Raw genomic sequence first — 19,997 nt, forward strand, 5'->3', positions numbered from 1 at the left:
ACATTTGTACTGAGGACCCCCCCCCAGTAATTATAGGAGTTGAGGCATTACATTTTGTTTGACTCAGTTCCACAGATGAGTGACCACATAATCTCTGCATTGTCTTCACTGTCTTATCTAACAAAAAAAAGTGCAAATTCCTCCAATAGTGTATTTCAGTGTGAAATTGGATGGGTTCCTCCCTGATTAATTTTCACAGTATATCACAGACTTGCTTTCCTTTGCTGTAGCCTCCTTTTGTATACTTCATTAAAAGTGTTTTATGCTACAAATTTTGGGGTTATTTTGTTTTTGGCAACTACACTAGGTAGTTTTGGATTCTGAAAAAGGCCACAAGACGACAACGTCACAAGCCAACTCACAGAGAACAGCTAGTTCCCATTCCAATTGTTGACAACATGGACTTCTCTCTCATGTGCAATTATTGGTAATTTAGTTCAAGCACTGTAACATGAACACTCCAGAACGTTCTGTGCTGTGCAGGCAACCTGGACCTTTTTGGAATGCTGTTCTTATCTCAACAACACACACAAAATGTTCTCTGTGGAGAAAATATTCTCTATGAAATTACAGTATATGACAAGAGGATATTTCATGCTGTTTTTTTGAACATTGTACCAGTAAACCACTCACGTAAAACATGCCCGAAAAAGCTTTTTCAGTTGCAATGATGAATTGGCTTAAATTTAAATTCTGGCTGCAGGGGGTTCTGTTGGTAGAACAGGACATAAGAGAGCTCCCAAAAAGCCCCCAAAAAGAAACATAATCACACCCGTGTGAAGTGAGCGGTGCAACTCTGTGTGGGGGTCCCTGGGGGGGTCCCCGGAACGCGCCCAGGGTGTCGGCCCAGTTCCGGCGAGCCGCCCCGTGTCCGAAACGGTCCAGGAATGACAGAGTTACCGTGTGGGGGTGCCCAGGGGGTTCCTGTACTGTACTGTACTGTACTCACACCTGAAATCATCATATACCGGTATACAGTTAATTTCTGACCGGGCACCCATGTTGGTGTCAGCATCATGTTATGCTTTAGCTATTTAAAAATAGCAGATCTACAAGCTCATATCGCGCCACCGAGTGGCGCGATACGAGCTTGTAGGTCTGCTATTTTTGAAAAATCGAAGAGCGACTGGCATTTTTTTAATCTGATCTCAGGTCAGAATGGGTTCATCAGACCAGTGTGTGTCCGGCGGAAACCTCGTATGAATCTGATCTCAGGTCAGAATGGGTTAATATGTTAGGCTGCACAACAGTGGTGAAAACCAACCAAACGCTATGTTCGTGCTCGGAACACAGCCAGGGACACAGCCAGTGACCCAGGGACGGACACAGCCACACACATAGCTGCCTATAGGAGTGGTTGCACCACTCAAATACGAATGCCAGGTTCAAATCCAGGCGGCCTTCGCAGCAGGTGCTCGCACACAACGAGTGCACCTTTGGCACGCATACTGTATCACGTCTATTCGGGGGGGTTTACGCGACACCGACTACTGCATGTCATCCCTAGCTCATTCTGACCTGAGATCAGATTCATACGAGGTTTCCACTGGACACACACTGGTCTGATTAACCCATTCTGACCTGAGATCAGATTCTAAAAATGTCAGTCGTTCTTCGATTTTTCAAAAATAGCAGACCTACAAGCTCGTAGCGCGCCACTCGGTGGCGCGATATGAGCTTGTAGATCTGCTATTTTTCAATAGCTAAAGCACAACATGATGCTAACACCAAAATGGGTTCCCGTTCAAAATGGGCTAGAATGAATCCCTATAATTTTCCACATGCTGATGTTTTTTGGACGTCTCGATCGGAGGGAAATCAGCGTTGGCTCACAAAGGCTTTCGTCACTAAAGTGTGAAAGGTTCAGCGTTCAGCTCCTTGAGCTTCTATTTAACTGTTCAAAGACGCAATCCGAGGCACGATTACGAGCATGACCAACAACAACACACCGCCTAAGCTCCAGATCCAAGAGAAATCTAGAATGCTAGGAAATCTTGTATAGCCTTGCTGGCTTTGGCCAGACACATACATACTGACGCCTCCTCCCCAGGAGGACAAAGTTATTGTAAAAGTTTACCAAAAGTCTTTAAATTGAATTGTGTGTGTGTGTGTGTGTGTGTGTGTGTGTGTGTGTGTGTGTGTGTGTTTGTGTATCTGCGAGGTGTTTGTGCGTGCGTGCGTGCGAGGGGTGCCTGTGTCCATGAAGGTCATGAGTGTCTGCGAGGAGTGGCGCAGTCGGCGCAATTTCATTTTTATACAGCTGGAATCCAGATGAATCTGCCCGTGTGAATCTGGCAATGCATTTGTCTATTTAGTCTGGCTGTGCCAGGCCCGAGGTCTGCTTATTGGACTCTTTTATTATAGTGATATCTCTTTATTGTGACGTGGTGCTGCTTATTTAAGCTTGCACGTATACAAAACAAATGTCCACTTATGGACAATGAAGATTTCTCTAGACTATTCTACTCTGAATAATAACCATACGCTCTTATTTGTACATTTGTGTACAATTTCAAAACGCGACTCACACACACGCGTGCGTGGGCACAACACGTCGACATGCGGCGTCATGTGTGAGCTCAATACGTCTGCTATGTTTGCTATGCATTATACAACAAATTATAATAGGGCTTAAATGTGTTTAACACAACTCAACTCAACACAACACAACCAGAAATCGTATGTATTATATAGAGCTTAAAGGACCTATAACATAAAATTCAACTTTTTCAATTTCTTTTGTGTTTTTGGGGATCCCATGTGTGTTTTATATCCCCACAAATAACCAATTTTGAACAATCAGGCTTTCATATCATATAGGTGCTTTAATGGAAATTGCTCTCAGGAACAGCTGAATAATAACCATAAGCTTTTATTTGTACATTCGTGTACAATTTCAAAACGCGACACACACACGCGTGCGTGGGCACAACACGTCGACATGCGGCGTCATGTGTGAGCCATAGACTGTAAAAAATATGGACAAAGCGTTCCCCGGGTCTAACATGAACGTAAAATGAAGCCTGTAATAATATGCTAATTCCTGATGTAAGTCGCCATCTTTGGTACCAGCTGGCCATTGGCTGGCTCCGTTTTGTATACCAGCTGGTCATTGGCTGCCCAGACAACGAGGCGGGACTTCCCCCCTTCTTCTCCGTTGGTTTTTATTTTGACTCGAGTGGGAGGGGAATCCCGATCATAGACTGTAACGGTAGCCACGCCCCTCAGAACATACGCGATGTTTTTTTTTCTTTATGGTCATTTTTTTAATTAATGGGACCATAATTTTCCAAAAAGAATATTATGACATTAGAAATGAGACTTTAAACTAGTGACTGGAAGAAGAAAGTATTCATGACCATGTTTATTAAGGTAATACAGTCTAGGTGAAGTTGGGCCAAAATACATGGGCCTCTATGGAGCTATGGGGCTTTTTGGGTCCAGTCCAGCGCCACAACAGGCCATTATATGAACTACCGATTTCAAATGAGGCTTCACGAAATATCTGGCTGACTGCCCCCCTGGTGTGAGCTCAATACGTCTGCTATGTTTGCTATGCATTATAACAATTATTATAACAATAATATAATTATAACAAATTATAATAGGGCTTAATGGACTCTTTTATTATAGTGATATCTCTTTATTGTGACGTGGTGCTGCTTATTTAAGCTTGCACGTATACAAAACAAATGTCCACTTATGGACAATGAAGATTTCTCTAGACTATTCTACTCTGAATAATAACCATAAGCTTTTATTTGTACATTTGTGTACAATTTCAAAACACGACACACACACACGCGTGCGTGGGCACAACACGTCGACATGCGGCGTCATGTGTGAGCTCAATACGTCTGCTATGTTTGCTATGCATTATACAACAAATTATAATAGGGCTTAAAAGTGTTTAAAAGTGTTTAACACAACTCAACTCAACACAACTCCAGAAATCTTATGTATTATATAGAAGCTTAAACCCTGCTGTGCCAAACACGAGAACGCGATAAATGTTAAAAGAGTATTAATCCAGAATAAATACTATTATTTTTTTCCCGTATTTTAGCTTCTTCTTCACTGCCTTTTTCTTGCATTCTGTTGGCACTGCTGCCACAGTGCCACAGTTACTCTTCGATCCATTTCCCATGATTGCCGTCACTGACAGTCAGTACTTGAAGTTGGCTGCCCATAGTTTTTATTTTAGATTTTTTACAAACACATAAAACAGAAAACCTACAATACAAACAGAAGCAACAACAGCAGAGTACGTATTCATGGATAGACAATTAAGATAGATAAGATAAACAAAAAAAAAGGGAAAAAAAGGGAAAATCAAATTAAAATGTGAAAATAGTTTACATTATTTACACGACCAAACGCAGCATCATCAACCGTATCATAATGTGTAGTAATACAATAAACGATCAAGAGGGCATTGCCTGACCATGGATCACACCAAGGGACCTGCAACATGACTGAGGAACACGTCTCACTTCAGATCATATTTATCCAACTGATTATTCATCTTAAAGGATAACCTCTCCAAAGCAGCCACAATACCGAGCTGAGTGAACCATACATGTGCTGGAGGTAAAACCTCAGACTTCCATTCCTTAACAATGATCTTCCTGCCTTGGCTGCCCATAGTTGATTTCCAGGTCACGTCTATATGGTTGCTCTTGTCCTTGACGTGCTCTCTCTCTCTCTCTCTCTCTCTCTCTCTCTCTCTCAGGATGCCAAGCTGCGTGAGCTGCTGGATGTCAGCACCCTGGTGGGAAAGATGGAGAACAGGATGCTGACGGTGGTGAGCGGTCCGGACATGGTCAACATCAACTACCTCAACTTCATGGCCTTCCAGGAGGAGACGGCCAAGGTATACGTGATCACAATGACAACAAGAGCGCTCCAGTGTTGTTTTCGTCGACTAAAACAAAGAAGAGAAATGTTCCTCGACTACCTATTTTCACTGACAAAAACTAAATGGAAACTAAATGAAAGCTAAGCCATGATGACTAAAACTAAGGCTAAATATACTGACAATTTCGTCGACAAATAAAAACTAGACTAAAATGTTAGGAAGGGACTAGTGGACAAGAGATCCAGACCAGTATAACTCATTTTACACTTGGTTGCATGCTGAAAATATATATATTTTCAGCAAGTGTAAAAACACTCATTACGACGGCATCATGACCCGCCAAAATACATTTTAGTCGACTAAATCAACTGTAGATTTAGTCGACTAAAATCTTATGACATTTAGTCGACTAAAACTAGACTAACACTAAGACATTCCAGGTGACTAAAATGTGACTAAAACTAAATGAAGTTTCAGTCCAAAGACTATGTTGTATAAAATCACCGATGTGTGCACGTCGTCCGCACGGGGAGTGAAGAAGAAAGGCAGGACAAAGGTTCTCCAGATCTCAGCGTTTATTTGGTAAAACACAAGAGATTCAGTCGCTACAAAGCAAGCATGTCACAAAGGCACATGCAGTTTGTCTGTTCCAACCAGCCCAGTAAGAGCCAAATGAAGACTCGTTCGAACAGCCCCATTCACAAGAAACACAAGGTGTTATATACTTCAGATCTGTCTCCCTCCTCTCCAGTACATGAACTAGGCACTTCCTGACTTTTTCGACCAATGAAATCGGGGGCTGGTAGCTCATTCAGGTTTACAGAGGCGGGCCTCTTTGGCAGAGACACTGTTCATGGGATTAGCTCTAACTTTGCACTAAAACAACAGATGATGACTTAAATATACACAATGACAAATGTAGTTAAAACATAACCGGTCTTAGATGAAACTGAACACTCTAATGAACATAGTTAAATATAACGGTACTGAAATGGAACTGAACAGACTACTCAAATCCGTAAGGGTCCACGATTTGTCATACAGCAAATAATAACTGCTTCGTAATGATTAATGAATGAACAAATATGCTACTAATGCTGTACACATAGCCTACCGATGAGCAAATACTAGTTAACGTTGAAAAGGTGTGCCTAATTATAAAGTGTTTATAATTGGAATGCCAATTATGATTAATTATAATTGCATTTTGTCAGTACTGGTGATAAAAGCAAAAGACTTTTGATTAATTCTCCGTTCAGCTATACTGCAGGACAATGTGTTGTTCCCCTGGTGTCTTTGTCATTCTATTAGCTGTCTAATTAGGGACTCGTTAGGCACGGGACACCAGGTGGGTGCAATTAACCTCCTGATAGGATCGAGTCAATGGCTCCGCATCAGTAGGCAGCGTTAATATAGGCACGATTCAGGAGACTTCTACTTCTTTGACAGGTATTTCGGGGGCGCCATTGCTTCATGGGGTGAAAACAACACAGTTTCCCATTGGAATTGCATTAGGGAGCCTATACACACATGGTTGCATTGCATGTATTTTCTGATCCAGAAATGGTCGAGAAGAACCGTTCCATCCGTGCCCCGAAACTATAATTCCTCCAATGAACGTCACACTTGGCAGTTAAAGTGTGTGTCTGATAAGATGTAAAAAACAGGAAAGGCAGAGTGGTCCCTGGGCGTCCGGGGCGGCTCGGGAACCGAGTGGGCTGAGGAGGTTAGTTTAGATTCTCTATGAAGTCGTCACAGTCCTCTCTGGGTTCATTAACAGAGTCTACTGAGTGGGAGGAGAGATTTCCACCTGCTGGTTCCTGTACCCCCCCCCCCCTCTCCCTAACTGTGTGTGTGTGTGTGTGTGTGTGTGTGTGTGTGTGTGTGTGTGTGTGTGTGTGTGTGCGTGTGCGTGTGCATGTGTGTTTTTGCGATTGCAGGAGTGGGCAGAGGAGCTGTTCAGCCTGGCCTCCAACCTGTTGGCACAGAACATGTCCAGAGAGGCCTGCGTGGAGAAGGGGTAAAGCAGCAGCTAACGTGCACGCACGCACGCACGCACGCACGCACGCACGCACACAAACACACACAGACACACACACACACACACACACACACACACACACACACACACACACACACACACACACACAAACACACACACACAGAAATAATGTATGTACTGTATACTCTCACAGACACAGGAATGAAAAACTGTCCACAATAACACTAACAGCCACACACAGGCAAACACAGTTGTTGATAATAAATTGCACGTGCACAACTGCACACACACGCACGCACAGTGACTCTTAAGGGAAGCCTGGGGTCCTGGGGTTGGAGAGAATTCATGCTGTTGATCATGATGATGTAATAAAGATTAGGGTTCAGATTACATACGTATACATACAAAAGTATAGGCATCAAAATGTACTTAAAGTACAACAGTAGAAAGTATTAATAATGATGTAGAATGTACAAGTTTTCAACTGCAACCTTGTGAAAATAGCAGATGTGGCGCATTGTGAGCTTGTACATCTGCTAGACTATCTTCAAACGGCCGAAATGTGTATAGGGCTGAAGTGGTTATATATATATGTATGTTTTGTAATAATAATTTTAATCTAAAAGTAACTAGTAATTAAAGTTTTCAAATAATTGCAGTGGAGTAAAAGTACAAGTAAAAGCATTGAAAATTTGAAAAACATCTAGTAAAGTAAAAGTACCTCAAAAGTGTACTTAAGTACAGTACTTAACCCATTCTGAACGGGAACCCATTTTGGTGTCAGCATCATGTCGTGCTTTAGCTATTGAAAAACAGCAGATCTACAAGCTCATATCGCGCCACCGAGTGGCGCGATACGAGCTTGTAGGTCTGCTATTTTTGAAAAATCGAAGAGCGACTGACATTTCTAGAATCTGATCTCAGGTCAGAATGGGTTCATCAGACCAGTGTGTGTCCGGCGGAAACCTCGTATGAATCTGATCTCAGGTCAGAATGGGTTAAGTAAATGTACTTAGTTACTTTCCACCACTGCGCTCTTCCCAGCCCTCCCTCCTCATTTGTCACGCCTGGCCGCCGTCTCCCATCCTGTGTGGTAATAACCCCGTAATGGCCGCGCCGCGTTTCATATTGATCCGGTCTGATGATAGCGTCCTGGAGCTCATAGCCTCAGTGCTGATGGCCTTACTGTGCTCGCTCTCAGCAAGGCAGCAGTAGACGGTATACGGAACGCCACAATGGTGTGGTCCCTTATAAGAGCTTCTATTTGAAGCCAAATAATTGCTGTCTGGCAAAAAACCTCCTATATCCTCCATATTCTATAACTTTTTTTATTAATTTTTTTGTAAATGAACGGCCTACTTTTTTTTGAGGGGTGCTAGCCCCTCCTATACGCAGGTTGAATGTTTGTCTTTAGTCCAATGTTTGTTTTCTAAACGCATTGACAATGAAGGGAAGACTTACGTCATAATCAATGTTCCCCCTAACGTGCGCCCGTGCGCGCGCGCGCGCACATGGCCAAATGCTCTCGCGCACAACTGGAATCTGCCGCGCACAGACACCGACGCTGGTGTAAAAAAAAAGAAGTTTTCTTTAAAAGAAAAAGGTGTTCCCCCCGAGTAGGCCTATCATCTACATTACAGTAATAATACCTATCCCGAGTCGACATTTGCCCACACTTTATTTCTAGTTAATTTAGATTACACAGGCGAGGCGACAGACTCCCCTCCTTTTTTGACTATTTGCTCTCCTCTCCTCTCCTCCTGTGTATGACTGCGCCGTCTGCGCGGCGAGTGAGGACCTTAGGTGGAGACTGGAGACGTAACAGCAAGAGCAGGCAGCACATGCAGTCAGTGTTAATGAAACCCCAAGAACCAGATAAGATTGCGTTGCGCCTTGGGACCCGTGCGTTGATGGGACATTTAGATTTAAAAGGCGAACGGATGGAAGTGTGGATAAAAGCAACAAACGTTAGCTTCGCATTGGCTGGTTAGCTAACGTTGTTGTTATCACTACAGCACAACAATCCTCCAGTCCAGTGTATACTTGTGAATGAAACAACATGTGGAAGTTAACGTTAATCTCTAGCGGTCTAGTCCCATATGGAACCTCTCTCTGTAGTTATCCAATCTGTTAATACAGCTTTCTTCAATCAATCAATCCCTCTGCGTAGAGCTACATATAAAAATAGCCCATAGCTTGCGTAGTAGGGGCCATAAGGGGCTGCTGACGTTCGACAATCTGATAAACTAGGAGTTCAAAGACACACCAACAAACTCGTCTTAGTGTGTATGTGTGTGTGTGTGTGTGTGTGTGTGTGTGTGTGTGTGTGTGTGTGTGTGTGTCCCAATAAAGTTTTTACGTTTTCTCATGCCCCCCATGTAATGCACAATTGAGTATTCATATACCAGTCGTTCTCAACCCCCACACATGATTTGGGGGTGGGGGGGAGGACCCCAGAAATGCCCAGATGACAGTGAAGTTTCAATTTAAGGACTTTTAAGACTTTTATAATACCTCAAAGGCTCTAAAAGAAAAAATACCATTACTGCATCAAAAGTAATCAGCAAACCATGCTATAAAAACTGGTCAAACATTGGCCAGATTATTAAATGATAAAGAAAGAGGCAACAATTGTGAAAATAGCCGATCTACAAGTTCACAACGAGCTTGTAGATCGGCTATTTTCACAATATTTATCTGTGGAACCATTCTGTTGCTTGTCTGGGTGGGGGGGGGGTCCCCAGTTCAATTATGATTACTTTGGGGTCAGCCTGAAAAGGTCGAGAACCACTGTAGACTAACTGAATATTCCTAAAATTGCTACCCTACCACCTTGATATAAAATAAAAAAGTTGTAACTTGCGTAACCTTATGTAACTATTCATTGATTCACTCGTATACCAAAATCCATTTGGGAAAAAAAGAGAAAAAAATCACACCTGTGTGAAGTGAGGGGCGCTGACTTCGCATTATCTAACGTTTGGACAGTTGGTGTCTGCTCAGGAGGTTTGAGTGTTTGCTCAGACCGAAATTTCTTTAGAGGGAACATTGGTCATGACCAATGTTCCCTCTAAAGAAGGGATGAGGGTTAACTACTTATTTGAAGATATTTACAAGCTAGTTTTGAGTTTATCTCACTTAATCCTGTGCTTGAATGGAGTTTTAATCACTTATTTTAAGAGATTTATAAGCTATTTTTGAGTTTATCTCACTTAATCCAGTGCTTGAATGAGGTTTAAATCACTTATTTTAAGAGTTTTACAAGCTATTTTTGAGTTTATCTCACTTAATCCAGTGCTTGAATGAGGTTTAAATCACTTATTTTAAGAGTTTTACAAGCTATTTTTTAGTTCATCTCACTTAATCCAGTGCTTGAATGAAGCTTAAATCACTTATTTTAAGAGTTTTACAAGCTATTTTTGAGTTTATCTCACTTAATCCAGTGCTTGAATGAGGTTTAAATCACTTATTTTAATAGTTTTACAAGCTATTTTTTTGTTTATCTCACTTAATCCAGTGCTTGAATGAAGCTTAAATCACTTATTTTAAGAGTTTGCCACTTCCCTAATGGCTAGAGATTTTTTCTAATTACAAGAATTCTTACCAAGTAGAATTCTCTCACTGCACTGGCAGATTATTTCACTTGTTTTTAGTCCATTTCATCTCAAATTATTATTATTTTTTCTAATATCAAGACTGGCTTTTTTTTGCAGTGATGTGTCATTTATGACGTGCACGGTTGCACCATAGCAGCCAGATATATACAGAACATATACTCAACTATTGTCAAGCACTGCAAGGAATGACATCCACAATATTTGGAACTTATCTTGTGTATTCTGTCCGTCATGACGAATTTGTTCCAGCTTAGCAATGGAGAGCATCTCGTTGAGCCATCTCTTGAGACATGGAGAAGTTGGAGACTGGCCAGTTTATCACTATACCATTGTTATGCAGCAACCAAACTGTACCTGTCTTAAGGATCTGTCTTTGGTGGGAAGGAAGGGCCCTATAGCTTGTCTCATCAGAGCAACCAAACATTGCTAAATAGCAACTGTCTGAATATCCTTTCCCAGTTGTCTGGAGGAAACAATTAAATATATTTACCCAGAAATTGGTTGTTACTGGACACTGGCAGAAGTAATGTTACAGAGAACCCTCTGCTATACCACATCTATCACACAATTAACAGCCTACTGTACTTGGTCACACTACAGCGTCACACACAAATACATCAGAAGTAGCAGCTTGAACTACTTTAGAATTTGAATCCTGAAAAGTATGAGCAACTGAGGACATTATGAGGTTTCCACCCGGCAGAGACCAAACTCTGCCCCTCTGTGTTATGGAACCGAATCAAGTGATTTTAAAATGGAACCATGAGAAAATGGTTCCATTCAGGGGCTTTTCTGTTGTTTAGCGGTGTATATTACCGGCTCTCGCTCCAGGTAAAATGTGACTGTGCGGTAGTTGTTTTCTAGGGCATGCTGCTGGGTTGGTGCTCAACCATCACGCCCCCCCCCCCCCCCCTGGGCTGTTTGATGTGCATCAGTGAAGTGCAGCCGTTAAGCCACCAGGCCCCATGGACGCTAATTGACTGAGAAACACAATAGAAGGCAAACCACTGGCCGCACGGCGCATAGGGAATTGAATTCCAGCTGGTCGTACACAAGGCTGTTTTTCTGTGCTTAAAGAATTATGACCCCACACTATTAGCAAGAAGAAAATGTGTCTTTATGGACCATTACCAAATAATACTCTGGAACACACACACACACACACACACACACACACACACACACACACACACACACACACACACACACACACTGACACACACACACTTTAACAACACTTTTATGCTGAAGTGTGATGCTTGGGCCCTGCAGGGAAGAGGAGCGAATCATTAGAAATACAGATACAGACTGGAGCTGCCAGATCAAAAGGTGTTCTCGCTCAGTAGACACAGTGAGTACTGAGTGCCTTAGCCCATTCTGACCTGAGATCAGATTCACACGAGGTTTCCACTGGACACACACTGGTCTGATGAACCCATTCTGACCCGAGATCAGATTCTAAAAATGTCAGTCGTTCTTCGATTTTTCAAAAAAATAGCAGACCTACAAGCTCGTATCGCGCCACTCGGTGGCGCGATATGAGCTTGTAGATCTGCTATTTTTCAATAGCTAAAGCATGACATGATGCCGACACCAAAATGGGTGCCCGTTCAGAATGGGTTAGATTTCATTTTTCGAATTACGGAAATCTTAGAGACAGATGGAGTGTGGTAGATAATGGATTATGTATGAGAGAGAGAGAGAGAGAGAGAGACTGCCACATACATGTGTGAAGAAATGTATTTCCTGTCCTGGTATGGAACATAACATAGTGGGTGATAACAAGGGAATATATTGGTTAAAAAAAATATGATGGAATATTTAACCCTGCAATGTAGTGTACGGAAAATATGTTTTGTTTTGTGTAGTTAAACCATGGTCATTCATTTTCTGTTGACAAGGTTCGATCATAGGGGGAGCTGTGTGGAAAAACCATGGTACAGTAGCAATAGTTCCAGGAAGTGAGGTGGCCAGGGGTTCCATTTTAGGTATAGAGCGCCGAGGTCTGACGTCAATATCGGTAGAGGGCGCTAAGTCCACTGGTTCATGTACTTTTTTATTTGCATTGTTATCCCCATAGACCCCATAGTTCTAAAGTCCCCATAGGGGGACTTTAGAACTGTGCTTGAAAAATAAATAAATCATCCCGGGCCATATCGATATGAAGAATCAACTGACTGAGAGAAAACGCTATTGTTACTGCTGCTGAATTAGTTAAAATTTTGCTAGAAACAGACTACATGAAATATGACTGACTGACGGTCGTAAACGATATAGAGACACCTACGCGACAATTTCGCCGAGACAGTTTGTTTATTTTTGGACCGCAATGCTTATATGAGACGATTTTAAGATGACCGCATGTTATTCTCCATAGAGAAAAACTTCCATGAACCAGGGGTAGTACTACGTGGTACTGGGTTTAGCTCTGAATTAATTCAGTGCTTTAGGACAAAGGGGAACATGCTGTGCCCTCCTGACTTGAAGGTTGGGTGAAAAATACTTTTTGGAGCAAAGCATTGCCTTTTCATTTGGTGACTTTAAAGTGAGAGAGACGGAGAGGGAGAGGGGAGAGAGGAGGGAAGACAGTAGAGATTATGTACAACTGGTAATCACATTCTGCGCTACTCTCTCATCATGGCTGTAGGTAGAACTTTCCTGCGTTACAATCCTATTATTATAAGGGCATGCCTTCTGGCAGTTTAGCGCTCTAATGAGTGCATCTTCCTAGTTAATATTGCATTGTTCCACCCTGCAGCAAGCTTTCTACAGTGACAGCGAGACGTGACCTTCATGGCTGACTATTAACTACAAAGCCACAGCGAGGGTGCAAGGGGGGATTAGAGAGGATAGGGAACAGAAGAGAACAGAAGAGAAGAGAAAAGAAACATTTGAATAAATCATATGCCACGGGCTTCTCTGCCTTAATATACAGTATGTGAAGACATGTAGAGGAATTAATAAAGAAATCTTCTGTGTTCACACACATTTTAAAAGGTTTATGCCTTACATAAAGAGCAAAGACTCCAAAAACTAACAATGCATTTACACTGACTGAGAAGTGACAGGCATCTTGATTGATAAAAGTCAGTCCAACATAATGCATATCCGTCTGCGTTATTATAGTGTTCATGGAGTGCTCTTGAGTGGAGTAGAGTGTTTACAAGACACCATTGTACACCCGAGCAAGGGGAAAGACGGCTGAATGATCTCTTCGAGAGACCGAAAATAAAATGTGCATGTCATAACATATACCCACTTCCTCCAGTGACTATGGCAATGAGGTGAATTCATCTGGAAATGCTCTGAGCGGCTCGTTGAAAGACACCTGACCACAGAATGCGGTGTTGTGGTGACCTATCGATTTCTGTTACCCCCTGTTGGCCTTGCCTTGAGGTCACGTGCTGTCAATCGGCCAAACATCAAAAGGTCGTCCTTTTCCTTCCCGTCTATTCATCAGCCTTCAGCTGTTTCACAGCTTATCCCCACCATCATTCTTTCCTATCCGCCTTCTTTCTTTCCTTCCATTCCCTCTTACCTTCCTCGCTGTTTTCTCATTCCCTTCTTTCCTTCACCCTTTGTCTTCCCTCCTCCCTATAAACCAAGTCTAAAAGCTGATTCCAGTGCAGCCATATTTGCAAAACCAAAAAACACGATTTCCACAAGTGGTTTCCTTTTTCATCTCCCCTCCCCCCGTTCACGTCTCTCTCTCCCTCTCGTCCACCACCACCACCCCGATCGCTAACATTAACCATTAGTGTCACCGTTGGGTGACTAAGCCTCGCAGGGCCCCTGTGAAGTGGATGCCGTGTAGTGGATATTAATTATTAGCCAGCAGCCACTTAAGGCCGCAGCCCTATAATGACAGCTCCTGTTGCAGGCAGCCGAGCTATTTTTAGAGCACTGCCTGGCGCTGGTTCACTGCTGCTGCTGCATGCATGGCTCTGAGCTGCAACTGCAACGCAACACAGGCAGGGATCAAACAGGCCCGGAGGCCGGCCTGTCACGTCACCAGCACACGGCTAGTGGGCTACAAGCTATACACATGCACACCAGTTACTGTACAAGCACATGCAAAGTGGTCTCGCTCAGCGTTGCCACTTGCCAGATTGTACTACAGTACAGATTCAAGTACACAGCTGTTCCTCAGTTAGATTAACTTTGTTTTCAAATGTGATGCTTTGTATGACTAATACTATAGGCCACACGATTATAAACACATGGCTAATATATTTTTATCTTGATTTTTATTTGTATTTTTGTGTATATTTTAAACATTTTGAATACATGGGAGTCCCTGTATTTTCAGATGGGGGTTCGTTGACAAATAAAATAGAATGTAGGGGGCACTAGCCCTTCCTATGTCCATTTTTTTAGGGTGCGTGTTAACACAAACTTTGTCCTAACACAAACATGAAATGCCATTGATAATGAATGGCCAGTTTTACGTCATTGTCCCAACACAAACATTGAATGCCATTGACAATGAACGGACAAGAGCGCCCCTCACTTCACGTGTGATCTTTGAAGGGCGCCCGCCCCTCCTATACACAGGTTTAATGTTTGTCTTTAGTTCAAAGTTTGTCTTGTAAACGCATGAACAATGAAGGGGAAAATGTACGTCATAATGTCATTTACGTCATATTGTCTCTTTATTGTTAAATGGCGTTTAATGTTTGTGTTGGCACCGTTTGTTCTACATAACCATTACATCACCTAATCAACATGATATAGACTTTAATATATTAGCACCCCTCACTTCACACGGGTGTGATTTTTTTATTTAGCGGTACCTGCCAAATAAGAAATAAGACTACACTTTAGAAGCAATTATTTACAAGCCACAGAAAAACCCTGCAGTAAGTCGTTTACTCGTGATGAATGAATACGCCCATGGCAGGCGATCTGTCACAGTGATGAGCACGCAGTATAGCATCAACACAGTACGTGGGAGGTACACCGTCACTACATACTGTAAACACTGTGCAGACAGAACATGATGAACCTTGTTTTACATACTACTGTACAATGTACACGACATGATAGTGCATGCATGCAAAACAGACATGCACTCTATTGATTATGTGTGCTCTCTCCCTCCTATGCAGATACACTCGGCTCCTGTTGCAGCTGAACGCAGAGGGACGCATCCCTGTCAAGAAGTAAGACCTCTTCTCTTCTCTTCTCTTCTCTTCTCTTTCTCTTCTCTTCTCTTCTCTTCTCTTCTCTTCTCTTCTCTGCTCTTCTCTTCTCTTCTCTTCTCTTCTCTTCTCTTCTCTTCTCTCTTCTCTTCTCTTCTCTTCTCTTCTCTTCTCTTCTCTTCTCTTCTCTTCTCTTCTCTTCTCTTCTCTTCTCCTTCTCTTCTCTTCTCTTCTCTGTGACCTGCCAGCTCTGTTTCACCATTTCAATGATTTTTTTCCCCTCGTCTAACATTGCTGTTGTGTTTACAAATTACAATATGTCATAGTGTCTGTCTGCCTGCCTGTCTGGCTGGCTGGCTGGCTCCACTGTTCACTTCTTATTTCATTGTTTGTTTATACATGCATGTTTGCATATAGGATTCTAGCGCGTTTACGTATATGCACATGTGTGCGCGTGCTTGTGTGCGTGCGCGCATGTCTTTTTCTGAGTGAGAGAAAGCCAACCCCCGCCATTCACCCACAGGACACCAATTCTTTGGGGGTGTTTATTTTGTAGCTCATCGTCATCACGGTGTCATTTACAAACCCTAACCCCCTTTCTGTGAGCCTCTCCATTAGTCACGTTGATCTCCAGCCACACTGTGTTGACCTGAACCCCGGTGATATGGCCTCTCTCTAGTCCCTTTCACAGCCGTGGCGTAAAACCAGTGGCTTGTCATCACCATCAGACAGCGGATGGAGGCAATCCGGGGCGGTTTAGGGAATTAGCCTCCTAGCTGCGGGAGGACATGTCAACTTGACTAATGTCGGCTTGACTCCTGCTCTCCCACCGAGCGCTGCAGCGAGAGCCTCCCCATGTCATTAGGACACGCTTCACGCTGACCCCACGGGGGGGAACACAGCCCGACAGCTAGCATAACCCGTTCAGACCGGAGGACGCGTCCGTGTCTCCTTATAAGCTTTCAGCCACTTTGACCACCATTTTAAACTTTAGCTGTTGAAAATGTGCAGATCTACACGCTCTTTTTTCCCCCCGATTTTTCAAAAATAGCAGATCTACAAGCTCATAGCGCGGCACTTGGTGCCACGCTATGAGAAAATTCGGATTCGGAAGACATTTAGAATCTGGTCTCAGGTGTAAATGGCATAAGCGGTAACACTGCTGGAATCACAGCCATCCATTCATCTGACTGTTAAATCTGGAGCTCATAACAAAGAGGTGAAGAGAATGAGAGCAGACATCTTCTGTGTGTGTGTGTGTGTGTGTGTGTGTGTGTGTGTGTGTGTGTGTGTGTGTGTGTGTGTGTGTGTGTGTGTGTGTGTGTGTGTGTGTGTGTGTGTGTGTGTGTGTGTGTGTGTGTGTGTGTGTGTGTGTGTGACCGTGCGTGCGTGCGTGCGTGCGTGCATTGTGAATTATTTATGTTGGATGAGAGGCTCAAGGTTGTTTCTGACTCCCATCATTACTTCACCTGCTCTTGAGACATCAGAGTGTTTGAATTCAGGTTTTTGTTGTGGATTAGCCGTGATTGTTTTTGAGCTCCTACTGCAAACAAACCTAATCTGCTCTTGAGACATTGTGAGGGTTTATATGGGTTTTTAATGTTAATTATACTGTCTATATACAGTTACTAAAATGCTAACAGAACGGTTCAATTCAGGACACTCTTGTCATCCATGCATAGCAATGCCCTTATTTGTATTCTGTGAATCTTCTGCTTTGAAGCTTCAGAGTAAATCTCTGAAAGCAGATTTGGCTCTGAGAAACCTCCCACCCGGCCCGCACCCCCCGCCCGCCCGCCCCCACACCCAACTCCACCCCCCCCCCCCCCCTCCCCTTTAGGGCAGAGCGTAACATGACGTAACATGATTGACAGAGCAACCCGCCATCAATGAACATATCATGATGAGGCAGATTAATGACGTCCTAATAATGGCTAATGCGAGGAGAAAAGCGGGTGGGAGTCAGTCAGTGGAACGGTGGGGGAGTTTGATGGCTGAATGAGCGTGCATGGCAGCGCCGCTGACAGCAGCCAAAACCATGTTGGGGTCATAATGTGATCAGTCTGTTTAAATGGGCTTCTTAGTCGATCAGGGTAGATTAGAGCTGAATGTGAATGGATGATATGGTCTGAGATGAACTTGTGACCAAATAACTTCTGCATGTGCCCATGCCTTTCACCAATATCCCAATCTCAATATCACAAATGAGGTGTCGGGGGGAGAACATGCAGTTAAATGTGGGCCTGTGATATGTTTTGGTTAAAACAAAGGGCTTTTTCGTTAAAGGGATTGTGACATTAAAAAAAAGGTTTTGGAATTGTTCTTGTTTTTTTTAGGTTTTCTAATCTCAATTGCACCCAAAAAACATGAACTTTTAACATTCAGTAGATTTTCTGTGATCTGGGGTTTTCTGGCTCAAACAGGTGCTCTGATTTGCCGGCAGTAAGTGACATCACTTACTGCAAATCCCATATATGTCAATGGGATTTGCCAGCAGATGTCACTGTTTCACTGTGTTGCCTGTTTTCATTGTAGCTCAAAAGGCCCAAAAAACCCCAAAGAAAACTTCAGACCACAGAAAATCCACTGAATGTTCAAAGTTCAGGTTTTTTGGGTGTAATTGAGGTCATAAAACCTAAAAGAAAAAAGAAAAAGAAAAAGAAATGAAAATGAATGTCATAAAACCTTTAAAGGTTAAAGCACTATTTACCAATTTATCAGTGTCAATTTTATAGCGGTCCAGTTCAAATTTGTGTCATCACTTCCAAATGCTGTGCGAGTTTCTCTCCTAATTGGATAAAATCGGTAGGCCGAACTGCAATTGCACGGAGCTGGAGCTGGAGAGACAGGGAGACTCTTTTTTACTGAGCAATCACTCTATAGCAATGATTACCCTCAGAATAAAGAACACTTGGTTTAACACAAACCTATCACTTAACCGTACCTTTAAATGTGGGTCTGCGCCCTATGGTCCTAATTCGTTAAAAAGAAATACGCCACCGTTACACTGTGGCGGAAACAGATATCGTATTTATCCGTCCGATCAAGCTACGTTGAGATGACGTGTTATTCAGAGAGTGGTGTGTACCACAGGTACGCAGGCGTATCGCAGGTGTATGTCATACTGAATTCAGTGAGTGCAAAGTGATCGGAAAAGTACCCGACAACCTCATCTGCATAGATCCACGCCCCATATCGCACCATAAAAGGCTTCAAGCATGACTCAGCAGACAGCAGTTTGAGATCCGTCTGTCAAAAAAATAAAAAAGGCTTTGCAGCCGCAGACTATAGCAGCTTCACAAATTACAATAAAAATGATTGCTGGAAAGAAATCACAGCCGCGGTCACTGCTATGAATATAGCCCGCACTCTATTCATTTAATAATTCTACACATGTAGGAGCAGGACAGTTAGGGCTTTTATGTTATGTCGTTTTTGCACCATTGTAGGCTATATTACCACTGTAGGCTACTATATATGCACAAACTGACATCAATCCATCAAAGGACACCAAAGGAAATAAAAAGATTACAACGGTGCGTGCTCCGCTGAAGCAATATAATTATAATTTATTTAATTAAGTTCGGGACCAAGGCGGTTGCTCACTCACACCTTTGCAGAGGTAAAACATATCCGATATTTAAAATATCGGATATATGTCAATGCAAAAGTCGTCTTTTGAGAGAGAGCTAGAGAGAGAGAGAGAGGGAGGGGGGCATGGGCCCTCGACACTGTTTGCGCGATAAAGAACAGTATAGCCTATACATTCATAAGTGAATAATTATAGGCCTACCTCGTAGGCCTGGGATCCTCTTGTCTGAAGAAATTATAATCCAGTGAGTTTATCCAGTGAGTTAAACTATTTTGTGTGTGGCATCCATGCATGTGATCAATATCAATATACATTATTATAAAGTCTGTCCGTCATGTTTGTGAACAAGCGCGGGTGGAGGTGAGCTGGCTTAAAACTGATATGACTGGCCGACATTCAAACACGCTATGCCATTCATTAGGCTAATGTGGTCTTCTATTTTTTATATAGGGCTATATAGCCCTATTCATTTTCCAATGTGAATCGGATCGGCAGCACGCTGCTGTCTGCCCCCCCCCCCTTCCCCCCCCACACACACACACACACACACACACACACACACACACACACACACACACACTACACACACCCTGCACCCACACACACACACACCGACCGACAGTCAACTGACTCAAGGAGCTCCGTAACAAAACAATTTCAATAGGCCTGCCGCCTACTGCAGGCATTACTACACTAAACAATGTTGGATTCGTACAGTGCAGAATCGTACAGTGCAGAATGCAGATAAGCCTATGTTCTTATTATAATTGTGAGTTTGTTTTTTAAC

The 19,997-nt window shown here is 42.9% G+C and overlaps 1 protein-coding gene across 1 annotated transcript in view; it reads left to right on the plus strand.

Annotated features, from left to right (window-relative positions):
- plcb1l (phospholipase C beta 1-like) overlaps nt 1–19,997 on the plus strand; it is a 229,104-nt gene that overhangs the window by 140,639 nt on the left and 68,468 nt on the right. Inside the window, exons 4-6 of the mRNA XM_083790186.1 lie at nt 4,733–4,873; nt 6,799–6,878; nt 15,586–15,639. Coding sequence (XP_083646312.1) covers nt 4,733–4,873; nt 6,799–6,878; nt 15,586–15,639 — 275 coding nt within the window. The remainder of the gene's footprint in view (nt 1–4,732; nt 4,874–6,798; nt 6,879–15,585; nt 15,640–19,997) is intronic.

Source organism: Protomyctophum parallelum (genome assembly GCF_964188405.1).
Source record: "Protomyctophum parallelum genome assembly, chromosome: 19".
NCBI lineage: Eukaryota > Metazoa > Chordata > Actinopteri > Myctophiformes > Myctophidae > Protomyctophum > Protomyctophum parallelum.